At 37.7% G+C, this 13,848-nt stretch overlaps 1 protein-coding gene across 3 annotated transcripts in view; it reads right to left on the reverse strand.

Annotated features, from left to right (window-relative positions):
* Positions 1-4,873: 4,873 nt before the first annotated feature.
* The window catches only part of LRRC28 (leucine rich repeat containing 28), a gene marked incomplete at its 3' end in the record, with an annotated part of 46,797 nt that continues 37,822 nt past the window's right edge, over positions 4,874-13,848 (reverse strand). For all 3 annotated transcript variants that reach the window (XM_082004928.1, XM_082004926.1, XM_082004927.1), the window contains 3 exons: positions 10,532-10,707; positions 7,783-7,942; positions 4,874-4,946 (listed from right to left, as the gene is read on the reverse strand). In XM_082004928.1, the coding sequence (XP_081861054.1) occupies positions 4,874-4,946; positions 7,783-7,942; positions 10,532-10,707 (409 nt within the window). The remainder of the gene's footprint in view (positions 4,947-7,782; positions 7,943-10,531; positions 10,708-13,848) is intronic.

Below are 13,848 nucleotides of genomic sequence, written 5' to 3' on the forward strand. Positions count from 1 at the left end.
TAACTGGAAAAACAGATGCTTAATTTCTACTTATTTTTGGCAACCTTGTTCCTATGATATCTGTTAGATGAGGGGAAAAAAAAAGGCTGCTGAATGCTGCTTAGTAAATAATACATGAACCACAGCCATATCTATGGACTATCAGGGTGGCACATAATACAGCCCCACTGAACATTATTTTTCTTTTGATCAATTCACAGAAGGGTCTAAAGTAATGTTTCCATATGGGTTTTGTTTCTGTTATGCAAGATCGAGTGAACTGCATTGTCTGATACAAAGGGATTAAGTGAAGTGGTGTTTTGGGGTTGGTAGTGTTTTAAGAAGTGTCTTCACCCCACCTCTTCAGCCTTGGGACAAGAGACTTATTAGCTAATTACTATGCAAATGAACTGAATGTAAATTAAATGCTACATCCTAACATAGCTTAATAGCCCCAGGAGCAAGAATTTAGTTAACTTTAATGGACTGTAATTCTATCCAAAAATATAGTTTATTAACAAACACATACAATAAATTGCACCACTAACTTTAAATAAAACATCTAGCAAGCTCACCTTCACACTAAATGACATTTGGTTAATACAGAGCAAAAAAGCGATACACAGATGCTTTCAACAGGCACAGAACGAACTCAGTTGCAATCCAAGCTGTAATCCAAAGAAGGGCACATAAATGCAAAAAGCAATGAAGACTTTACATGAACCTTGCCATTTCTTTCCACCAGACCTTTGGTCTCTTACAAAATAGGTCTGCAATACAAAAAGTAATAAAAACTCTGGATTCGATTTACCCAGCCTCTTCCATCACAAGTTAACTACAACATTTTGCAACAACATGAGTAGTATTAAGAGGGAGGTAAGAGGCAGAGATAAGTTACGTCTTAGAACTACTTTAAGTTCAGCTGCAGATAGAGGCTGCCTAGCAGCAGGCATGGACTTCAGTGTCATTGCCCCATTTTTTGCAAGAAATATGAAGATGGTAAAACACATTCTTCTCTCTCATCCATTAAAACTTGATCCATCCTCCACTGACACCAAGGCAAAAGTTCTTCTGTTATCAGTGGTAGTCTGATGGGGCCACAGTGGCCTTCCAAAAGAAAGTCATCCTCTCTAGTGAAAGGTTTGTCACTCTCCAGTCTTCAACTTGGCTGTGATGTCAGTAAAACCTGACACGCTGTTACCACATGGGTGTTACAACAGCCTCATTCTCCCTTCATGCCAGAAGGAGGGATTCAGCAGAATTCGATATATAAGAACTGAAGCCAACTTGGCAATAAACAGCTCCGCTCTGCTCAGTGTAAGACCTTAACCTCACCACAACAAAGTAAATAGAAGATTTGTAATGAACTTCAGTAAAAGCCCAAGAGAATTAATCAGGCCAAAACAGAAAAATACACACTTCTTGGTATTAGACCTTGTTCTTTGCATAGGAAAGGACATTTGCATTTCTGATCCTCTGGCGGAGTAACAGGAAGGTTCCCAAGAAGAACGCTCCAAATATAACACTGTCGACAGTAAAAAGCACTCAAGCAGTATTTTTAAAGGCAGACATTCCTCTGTTTCCTTTGTGGCAAAACAAAAAGTTATCTTTATAAGCAGTAGGGTCCCAATTTTATTAACATGGTGCCTGTTATCACAACATAAACAAAAATTATGCCTGTGCTCCCTAATCGCGTTAGGAGTTAATCTTTACTAAGAAAAAATTTATAGCAGTATCAATGGGTTAGCGACTTACTTTCTCTCATTTCTCTCCTGCACCTTTATCTTTAATAATGCCTAGGAAAAAAAAAAACAAACCCAGAAACTTCTCCGCCAAAGAGTTAAAACCTACTTTTATGACAAAAAAAACTTTAAAAATGGTCATTTTTTTCAACTGCTGGAACCAGACTTTTTTGGAGTACGAGGAAAAATTTATCTCAATGTGAACTAACCTGATGAACACAAGCAATCAAAAGTTACCTAGAAATAAACTCATTAGAGAGAAGTCCAAGTATGGTGACACCTCGTATTGAAAAACAAGTGATGCACAGTTCAATCAGCAACAAGCTCCCTTTCCCCTCAGCAACTTGAATAGCTGGCTCTCATGTTAGCTAGTTATGAAATAATCCTACAGTACAAAAACTTCAGAAAAATTTGGACAAATGAGAATGAAGATACTTTAATCTAGAACAGTATCATCCAAAGATACAGATGAATACAAACACTGTTCATATAAAAAAAATGTAAAAATCAAAGAAACATGAAATTAAGCTGCATTTTCAGTCTATATATTGGCTTTCCTCTTCCTTGTTTTATAAAAATAGTGTATGACATTTCAGCTTCAATTGTGTGTTTAAGTCATTTATTCATTGAACATTCCATTCTTGAAATATCATCTATTAAAATGTTAGTTAAGATTCATCCTGCTTATAGAACAGACTAGAACTTCTGAACTGCACTTGCAGACAATAATAAAGAGACTGATATGAACTCAAAAAATAATTAGACTATGGGAAGAAGAAAGAAAATTTAAAAATAATTAAAAAAATTAAAATCAGGCTCCACTTTTACTATCTGAGTCCTAAATAAAACAAATAAAACAAATGCCAATGCTTTTTAGCTGATCAAAAGATTTAACTCCAAAATAATATTTACAGACTGAATTCAGAAATAAACTGTGTTTTAAAGTCTATAAAAAGAGGACAAAGCTTCCAACAAAATATATCCTTCAAAGACAGAGGAAGCCACAGTAAAAATAATACCGAAAATTCCTGATCAGAGTATTGTATCAAGACTTTGTATTTATAGCACTACCATAGTTCTCTTATGATCCATTTAAAAGAATAAATTCTGTACTATACTTGCATGTTTCTGACACGGGTATAATTGCACGTAGGCAATTTACATCTCAACTGTGTACTACTGAAGGAAAAGAAAAAAAAAGCTGAAGATTCATTTTGCTGCTTCAGCAGCAAAACCCCCTGGGTGGGAAGGCCTGTTGGGGATACCGATATTGAAACAAATTAGTGAAATGACAAAGTCAGAAATCCAATAGCACGAAGTTTGCTTGGACATGGCTCTTTCCCCTACTGCAAAGCAGATTTAATAAATTGGATTTATTTTAGAAAGTTTCACAATTCTTAAACAGTAGATGATACTTGCATTCCTGAAGGATTAAGTTCTACATTTCTTAATGCTAATTCAACTCTCTAAAACCAACCCAATAAAACCAGCAAAACTTTCACAAGTAACACGCACAACCTAAAAATTCCACCCTCAAAAACTGCCTTTTTGGTACTCTTTTAAGCTCTTAAGATACTCTATTTATTAAAGAGATGCCAGGAAGCCTGCAGCGGGAACAAATGCTGCTTTGGCAAAAGGAAAACATTTTAATGCCTCCTCCCTTCAAAGTATGCACACCTCACCACAACATATGCTAATATACTACCAACTAAGTCTCTTTATCTTGCCATTTTTATAACTGTTTCATTCATATCTATTTCAGCTTGTAACTACTACTGCACAGAGCAGCACACTGTGCTAAATCAACAAGTAGTCTATACCTAAGAAGTAAAAAACCCCACATTGTATTAAAAAATACACATATTCCAAAACAAGTCAAGAGGGGTTAATTTTGTATAAACTATTTAAGTGTAAAATTAAAATTTTAAGTCATGCAGACATTTTGGGCCTTTTTTCCACCTTTTATTTAAAACGAACAAGATCGAACAAAAAAGGATGCTCACAAATATGACAGTGAGTGGAAATTTGCACTAAATCTGCCATTAATATACAAAAACGTTACAGCCCTTCTGTGAAGATATCTATGTATGCATATATACCTATGCATGGGGATACACATACCTCCTCCCTGGATTGCCAGCCTTCTCTGAGCTTAACACACTCCACTGACACACTTTCACAAATCAGTCAAATGCTGAATCTAAAAAAAAGATGAAGACCAACTCTTTGCAGATCTACAGTCTGCAACTGTAAAAATATAATAAATATAGATAAATATTTAGTATCCTATTACTATTTTTTTCAAGTTAACATTGTACTTGAAGTTGAGCTCTTCATGAAGAAGACAGAAGCAGAAAGAGAATTGTTTTAAACAATAAAAAACTCAAGCGATGAAAATAAAGAAAACACACCCTCAAACATGCTGGAGCAAGACCACTCCGTGTAGGCATCAACACCGGCCTTCCTTATTGAAACAGGATCTTTAGTCTGCCAACATATCCTAGTTACTGCAATCAAATCACTGTGGCTTCTAATGATACCAGAAAGGTCAGCTTTTAATATGTGGATTTAAACAGTTAACTGTCGAAGACCTGGTATACAACTGGGATAACTCTGCTGGGGAAAATATTATGAGAGGCATAAAATAAAGCTAAATTCTATGGGAAAGTCACTGGGATCCTTCAGAGGTTTATGTAGGCTTAGAGCTATACACCTGAATCCAGCTGTAGGGGTGATGAGGATGAGGAGGGGAGTAAGTGAAAACTGGTTTGTGATAACTGGACCCTTTTTTTTTTTCTCCTGTTAGAGGAATGACAAATGCCTCAAACGATGCAAGCCGTCAACCTGAAGACAGTCACATTTGAAAACTCCTGGAAATCCTGAAGTCAGAGCTTGTGAATTTGTTTGCTTTGTATGCTGTCTTGGAGGAGAGAGAAGTTAATACTTTTAAAAGCTTGGTATTTACACTTCCGAAAAGTTTCTGCAGTTCATCCAAATTTGATAGGGCAGGATTTAAGTGCCTCTTAGTGTTCCCGACTGGGCGCTTCTGCTGCTTTGGCACACGCGCACACACACACACAGTATTCCAGTACCGATGGGACGGCTAATGCAGCTTTAAACTGGCAGCACTCCTGAGTAGCTTTAAATGTTTATCAACTCAGTAGGTCAAAAGTCTGCAGACACTGGGTGGAGCAGCAGTATGCCACAAAACTAACAGCTGTCCTCCTAGGGAAAAAAAAAAAGGGGGGGGGGGAACAGTTGTCAGTAAAGATTAAAGCTCCTGGCCCCATTCCACAGCAGAAAATATGCTGGTTTGTACAATACAGGATTAGCTGATCTCGACACTTCAGAAAAAGAAGGTTCATTTGCTCTGCGTAAGTGCCTGATACAAAGGCAGCAAAACACTGCAGGGGTTCTCAAAAACCTTCCTGGTTTCTTACGTATTCAGTTTAAAGCAGCGGCATGTGGTTTTTCTTTCTGTGGAGGGTGTGGCTGGGTGTTATAGCCAGCAGGTTTACCAGCTAAAAGAGCTGGGCAATTCTTTGCTTCAGCTTTGCTCATGTGTTTCTTAAATTACTGCTTGTAGGCATGAAATAACTGAAGTCCAGTGTCCTCCTTTGGCTCAGCCGAGGACAAACTGGACCCAGATCTTCAGAAAGCACAACTGACAGGCAGTGCTGTCACACTGTGCCAGGTACTACAGCAGGGGTGGCAATACGAAAGCATGATGCTAGCCTCCCTGTCCCCATCCTGGCAGGGACCTAGATACCTGCTTTAAAAATGTTAAGATCTGTTTTTTACTAACCAAGAAATCACACATTACACAGTGCTCATGTCATCTGTGCTTTTTCAGATACAGAAATCCAGTTCAACACTTAACTATCCTCTCCTGTAAGAGGATACAGAAAACGACACGGAAATCCAGACAGAAGTTACTGGCATGGATGTGGCATCTGCTAATCAGCACTGTTCAAACGTTCAGGATCCCTACCCTGTGTGTTTTCATGGTCACTGTAAGCTCTTTAGAACAGAAACCCTGTCCTTCACATCTTTCTAAACCAGCTATCACACCTCTACAATGCCACATAATCTTACCATGTCAAGTGCACAAGCTACAGGGATAAGGATAACAGGCTACCCTGTTTAGATCTAATTTTCTGTGGATTTCAATCAAGTGTCAGCTACTTAAGACTGCATTCATTACAGCATTTTGCAGAACACACTACATTCTTGTCCAAGGGAGGGAATCAGAACCATTTTTTAAACAAGTGAAAAGCATGCAGAAATAAGTATTTTCTATTAATGTATTTTGGAAGAACATTATCTTAGCCTTAAATATGATAGACATATCTTTAAGTTCTACAATGAGAAACACTTAGCAATTAATTAGAAAGTAGAGCGCTCTACTCTAGACCAAACTGTCACATTGTTGGATTATTTCAGATAATATACGGATTTAGTGACCAGCAAGTACTGTTCTATCACTGTCTTAGAAAGATATACCATTCTAATGGAGCTCAATGCTTCAGATAAATACTTTATAGTATGATTATAAGATCTTATGCCACCCTGAATATGACGACTGTCATGTGGAAGCAATTTATTTTCCTCAACATGAAATCCATTGAATTTCAACATATGACTGAAGTGTAACAGAATGGCAAGTTGAAGTATGCAATCTCTACAATCAGATCTTTCTAAGAAAGATGACTTCTCCAAAATAGCATTTATCTGCTGTTGAGATTTGGCATACCTAAGTTGTTTTCATTTCATAAAGTTGAATTGCTTGCAGATCAGATACCTCTTATGCCATAAACTCACAAAAAAACCCCTGTGATACAGCTGTGGAAAACAGGTATGATCAACCTGAATGACTAATTAGTCTCTTCTTTTTTCTCAAAGATCTTCCTACTGAAAAGCAGTTTCTTATTTTCATGGAAGAGAACTATCAAGTCAATGGATTTCACTAGGACAAGAACTAAGTGGCATTATATCTATACACACTGAGTAATTTCAGAAACATTCCTTTTTAAAGCACCTTTCTTTTCTGCTCCCCACCTTTAAACAGATGCTTTGTAATTAATGGCTTGACATGAATTCTCTAAAAAGAACCCATGCATCACATTTGCTTAGCTTCAAGTGACTTTTGCTTAAACCTTCTTTATCAGGTTTCAAATGGTACTGTAGTTTTGTCCAAGTAGAACCAGTTGAAATTTCTCTGATGATACTTTCCCCCTGCAGAAAGTGGAGTTATTGATATTATGGCTCATGGTGGGCTACAGTATCAGACTAACAGGGGTTAAGGAAAGAATCACTGCAAAATGATCAGTGCTCACCTTAAAGGTACTGTAACTCTTTATCTACACGAGGGCAACATTCCCTGAACCATATCCCAGTTTTGAGTCCCTTCTATGACTGTACTGTCCAGCAAGCCAGGAAGTCTGCACAGGCTTGTCTACTTGTGAATCCTGCAGACACACAACTGCTACAACCATAAACACTGCAGTATTTTTTAAATAATGTACTGCTACAGAATGTATATTACAATGCAGAATGTTTCCACAGCATATCTCAAGGTAATTAGCATGGAAAGAAAAAACAGTATTTTACCACAGAACATTTTAATTAAGCTCTGGCTTCTGAGCCTTTTTCTGCCTTGAATCCTACAGCACTTTTACTTAGTGGTGGCATTCTTCTGAAGTCAGGGTTGAGACCATCAGGGGAAGTATTGGTGTTACGTAGTATTTCTTTCTGAAGTCACAGAAGTGCCATGTATGTGGTCCACTACCGCAAACAAGTCAATCCTGTAATATCAAAACCCTTCACTATCTCACAGCAGTCTGAAACAGGCAAGTGTGATAGCCCTTGTTAAACAGTCTAACAGCAATATGCTGGTTGTCTTGTAAATAAAAGATTTGCCAACTTTTATATGCGATCATAGGACAGGGGCTTTAGATCTGAAAGGCTGCTAAGTTAAAAAAAAAAGCTTAAGAATACACATTGTTCCATAAGGTGTTTTTCTTCCTAAATGAAACCCCAGTGTAGTTTCCTGTATAATTACCCTTGATGCAATCCTGCCATTGGAGTTTCCCTCAAGGGAAAGAGCTTTGGGTAGACAATGGTAAACATAGGCTGGCTGCAGCGGTGGCAGTGTCCTAAGGGACAGTGCAGCAATTCCAGGAGGCTTTTGGGTAGTGAGATTGGAGTCAAAAAGTTCAAATCTAGAGAAGAAACAAAAAAGGCTTGTAACAAAACAATTGCATAAAGTCAAACACGACAAGCATGATCCATGAACAATTCAGAAAATCAGCATTCTTAAGACACTGTCAAAGGAACAGCAAGAACACAAGTTACGACAATCAGAGTGAAGCACATGGTGCTTTCCATCCATAAGCTCAAAAAGTTAGTTAAATGTATAAATGTAGCATCTGTGGGCATAAAGATTAACTGTACCCAGTTAACACCCAGGTAAAAATATTATAGCTTAAGCAAATAATAGAACCCAGTAGTATGTCATAAAGCATTTTTAGACACAAAGATGTTCCAGACAGGTGTTTAGTAATTAATGACAATAGAAAATTCTGAAAAGGACACCAGTAGTATTTTCCTAAAATATTTCAGCAACCAATCCAGCAGGATAGCTAAGCTCACTAAAAAGCCCAGACACCACCATCACCAAAAAGGGGTCTGAAATATTTAGGATTACTTGAAATACAATCCAGCCCAGCATAATTCCCACAGGCCCAACCTAGAGAGACCACTCTAAAAAGATCAATACATTCATAATCTCTTAAGTGTGCCCCCACAGTTTACAAGATGCCATTATTTTCACCAAAAGGGACTCTAGGGTCATTTCATGGGAAAGAGCAATCATTTTCTCAGGCTTGGCCCAAGTCACATAGTGTTTTACAAATTAAAACCAACATGCTAATCTCCACTCTAGAAACTGAGACACAGCCAAGACAGGTGAATGAGTTTAGGTAATCAAGACAAGGTGCAGTACCTGATATAGCAGTTTTGTGATATCACACTAGTTTCAGCTTTCAAACACCATAAGGTTTATCCCCATACAGTGTACCACAACAGCCTCAATTGAGAAGACAAGCATGACGAATAGTCTATTTGCGTCAGAAAGAAAAGGTCACATTTGGTAGCCAAGCAAAGATCGAGGAAAAGTAGTCCAGTCACTTCTGTCATACTTACCTGGCAGCAACCAAGTATTTAACAGCACCCTTGAAACTGCAAATGTAGGCAACCAATGATAGATGATATCTGCTACTTTAATCATATGTGCCACTTGCTTCCCCAACACACCATTATCTTACACCTGCCTGAACTATGCCCTACTCCTGCCTCACTGAAATGTGAGTGTCACCAGTGGTAATGCACATAGTCTTTAATAAGGTCAGTCAGACTAAGAAAATATGTCTGTGTGTCTGAGTATGTATATATCAATATATAAAAAGACTACATAGTTCAGTGTAGCAAACTAGAAGTAGGCAAGATAGTTTAAAAAAATAAAAGTTTCACCACCTTCTTCCGGTTCTGCACCTTGGCTGTAACCAGATGTAATCCTCACAGCCTTGTATAAACCATCTACAAACCATTTCTTAAACCTATTTTGCAATGCTATCTTGCTGTTCCCAAACCAAACTTCAACATCTTCAGGAACCACATTCACACAGTTGAATTCCAGAAATTATTGTGCAAGTCACAACTGGATGAGAAAAGTAGTTACTGATTATTTAAAAGATCTTGTTCCTGACGTCCTCAAACTCCTTTTCAAAGATTAGAATTTTGCAAATCAAAATGAAACAGCATCCATCATTGTGTAATTTTGGTGCAGCTGATAGCCTGATACTAAACTAAAACCCTCCCCTCTCCTCTCCATATGCAGAAATATAAAAAATACACAGCCACAAGCAGGTCAGTTAATGTATTCTCTACATCAGTAAATACATTCTCCACAAAGCAGTGCTGTTTCCTATAAACACAGGCTTGTACTCTTATCCCACCTCTCAACAGGACTCTTCTTCCCTTCAGTAGACTTGCTGCAGACCTCCTTGTATGCTTTTCTTGGCAAAGTAATAGTTCAGTAGTTACAATTTCTGCCAGTGGCCATAGTACAAGTGACCCCTTACCATAACCCTCTAATCTTCCCACTGTAACTCTCTACTCTCACCTCTAAAGCAGATGAATTCTCAAGACACTATGAATAGGGGAGAGTCACAATACATCTAAATCTGACAAAATCTGAATCTGCAGATTATCATCAGATATTGCTAACTCATGTGACTGCATGATGCATAACCAGACGAGCCAAGGGCCACTTTACAGCAGACTCTGAATTGGGGCAGAACTAAACAGCTCAGCTGTCATGTTGTACTGAAATGGCCAAGGGCTGCTAGCATTTCTTTTGCCTTATAACAAGTCTGCCAGTTTAGGAGTGTGCTGCCTGGCAAGAAGCTGCATTGTTGGCTGATGCATCTAATCTTCCCTCAGGAACTGTATTTCTCATCTCCTATTTCCATTAAAGAGTTTCTCCTGCAAAAAGTGCCCTTCTTTCTGCAGTCTTCAAGAAAGAAACCATTTGTAAGCACCACTAGACCTTAGAAAAAGTCCTTGGATCTCTTTTTTTATATTTGACATTTTTGTTCTAATACAGCATTTCAAACATAATTTGTTTAAATAAATTTCGTAAAATATTAATCCTTGCCCAGCTCTTTGAAGAGCTATTAGAAATGTTCCCATCACTGCCAGAAGATCACTTCTGCTCCTTCTGTAATCTGAAGAATACAGAAATTTCATACCTTTTAAAAACCGGTAGTAGGTGTTATAGAGGGTCCTCATGGCCAGTTCTTGCAAAGGCAGCACATGATCTGTTTCTGTCCCTATAGATTTCACCTCTGCTGGCAGGAACACAGTTAACTGGCCCGATGAAAAAGACAGCAGTTTCACCTCTGAAACTTGAATTGGAGAACCACAACTAGGACACAAGACATTTAGAAAGTGGTTAGTAAAAAAAAAAAAAAAAAAAAATTAACTTTATAGGAAAACCCAGATGACCAACCCAAAGCATGCCTGATACTGTTCTTCAGCGTGGCACCCTCCAAGGATTCCTTGCACAGTGCAATACATGTTGGGGTTGGACTAGGTGATCTTTAAAGGTCCCTTCCAACCTGAACTATTCTATGATTCTGTGTTGACACACATTTTCTATAGATTCCGACCTTCTGTGACATGCTAGTCACGGGACATCTGGAGATCTTACTTATCAAGTACCATTCAAAGGCCAGAGAAACGAGAACACAATCCCAAGGATGTGAACCAAGCACACTACATGTCCCTTACTTGGCCAACGCGTTAATCTCTTTTAGTCTCTGAATGCCATTATTACTAAGTATTTTACATAGGGGAGCAGTTTCATACCTAACAGTTGGCTTCCTGTTCTTGGATCAACAAGTTGAGAATGGTAATGATTTCTCAACTATAATACATGAGGCAAACTACAACCACCAGAAAATAGCATTTAAGTGCCACTGGTGACTCTGTACTATACCTTTCTCCCTTGGAAGGTGCAGGGGTGTGAGTGAAGGAAAAATAAAAAAAACCACTAGTCTAAGCTGTAAGGGGAAGATACCCTAGTAAGTCTACTGGCCTCATCCTTCCCAAATCATATAAGAAAAAGGAATGTTATTTGGATCCAAGGAGAGAAACTTAGCTTGTAGTAAAAATAATAACTCTTTACATGATCCCTGTTGCAAGCTATCATACCAAAGAGACACGCATAGGAAAATTCTACTAAGAGGTTGGGGAAGTCAACAAGGGAATTGGAATTGTTTACGACAACTTAAATTTGAAGCCAAGAGCAACTTGTTAGGGCTAGTCCTAACAAATGGAACAGAAACACAAATTTGTCAGCCTTCCCAGATATTGGACCTAAAACAGAGGTAACTACACTTGACTTTGACAGATGTGAAAGAAGTCTCATAGTACTTCGCTGATAATAAAGAATCTCATCTCTTCTGATTAAAGGAAAAACAGCTCACAGAAACAAGCAAAAAAGAGCAGCATCAAACAGCAAGTCAATAAGCCTCTTGTTAAATATTTAATACTTTCCCCACAAACCATTAATGGATTTAAAAAATAATTGGGAATTCAGAGATCCAATATTCCAACAATCTATTCCCCAGCAATCCATACCCAATGAGTTAGCTATCACAACAAATAAATCTATATGCTGTATTTTTAAGCAGATTAACCCCTTACCAACCCGTAAGCTCACTACAGTTTCTGCAGTTCAGAGCTGGGCCATTTGGTCTAGTCTACAAAAAGGATGAGGCTATTAATGCCTGATCACGACACTGGAAAAACAAAGTAAACAAGCAAAACACACCATTAAGAGGAATAATCGAGGAGATATACACCCTCAAATCAAGACAGATTAGGGAATGAATCTCAACCTAAGAGTAATACTGGATGCAAACACAAAAAAACCCAAAACACACCACCACACGAAATCAATGGAGGTTAAAAAGTGGAATAGAGGATGACCTATCTAGCTGGAAAAAAATGGAGTTGCAGAAGAACCCTGGTGAATAAATAACTAGAGAAAAAAAAGCTGTGACCACCTATTGGCTGCCTTCAACAAGGCTGACAGATACCTAGACAGGGACTATGAAATCCAATCTGCAAAAACTAAAATCAAAATTTATTTTGAGTGCTGAGATCATCACCTCTTACATAAAAGATTTTTCAGTCAGTCTGACTGCAGGATTCCCAGACAGAGATTCATTATTTACACAATGCAATTTATATCAATTTATATTCTATTTTCAGAAATATAGCTTTATGTTTGTAAAAGCAGCATGTCAGATTTTATTCTCCAGTGGATGACCAGACAGAGCACTAAAGTCTGGATCTTCAACTCTTGCCTGACCCATGAAAACCTTGCATTGGTTACTAATGCTTTCTTGGAAAGAACACCTAAATTCTTCACATGACCATTATTACACGATTTTAACGTCACTCAAGACATTGTCAAATAAAACCTTTGGTTTCTTAATAATATATAAGTGCTCTTCCTATGTTGAAAATTTTCTGTAAAAATAATCTGTGAAGTTTCAAGATGGCTTCACAACATAAAGTCAAATATATGTTTGGTACACAAATACAAGTATTATTTTGCTTACTATAATTATTTTTAAAATCTTTATTATGGTAAAAAAATATCTTTTTTATTCCACAGAAGGATCACAAGAATTAATTTCATTGCAACACTTGCAACTTCTTTTGTCTCTTCTATACTAAATTTATAATACTCTCCAGAGATAATAGCAGCTAGCCTCACCAGCACTGTACATGTAAAGACAGCAAAAAGAACTGGTAATATCTTCACAAAAGGTCAGTGCAAAGATAAAAATTATTTTGACTGAGTGTAAAATAAGGACTTAAAGTGCCAAAAAAAACCCCCAAACATGGTTGTTTAAAATCACCTGAAACAGGCAGGACAGTTGGACCAAACTTGTTGGAACATTTCCTGCATTGTCACTAGTGTTTTTGGGCATAATCAATACAGTTCTATTATCTGTAGGGTCAATTTAATGTCTCTGAGAATTTACAACCAGTTCTGAAGGAACAAAGGCTAGAAATTATTTTTCCTGAAAAATAAAATTAGTGGAAGCTTGAGACTGCACACAGTTCAGCAGAATTATAATCCAACTGCAAGTATTTAAATATCACAGAACCAGCTGACACGGGAGTATTAGAAAAACCTTAAAATGCCAAGGCTCAGCATCTCACATATTGCAGTAGAGTGCAGGCTGTAGAGAGGGAATTTATATTTAATTCAAGATTTGCTGAGAGCGAGCATACCAGAAATTATAATTAGATGGTAATGGGGACAATCCTCCTCTGGTAAGTTTTATACCAGTAAGGCTCCATTCATCAGTGGTGCTGTTCCTAATTTATGCTAGTGTCAGTGCGAAAAGAATTAAGCTAGTGTCCTAGACAGACCAGTTTTTTTCTCGCATCCTAACCACAAACGTGAGACAGCCTAGGATATTTTTAAAATGCACATGTAAAAATATACCTGTCAGTCCGTAATTCCTAAAAAAAGTTACTTATT

The sequence above is a fragment of the Phaethon aethereus genome (assembly GCF_964289735.1).
Source record: "Phaethon aethereus genome assembly, chromosome: 12".
Taxonomy (NCBI): Eukaryota; Metazoa; Chordata; class Aves; order Phaethontiformes; family Phaethontidae; genus Phaethon; species Phaethon aethereus.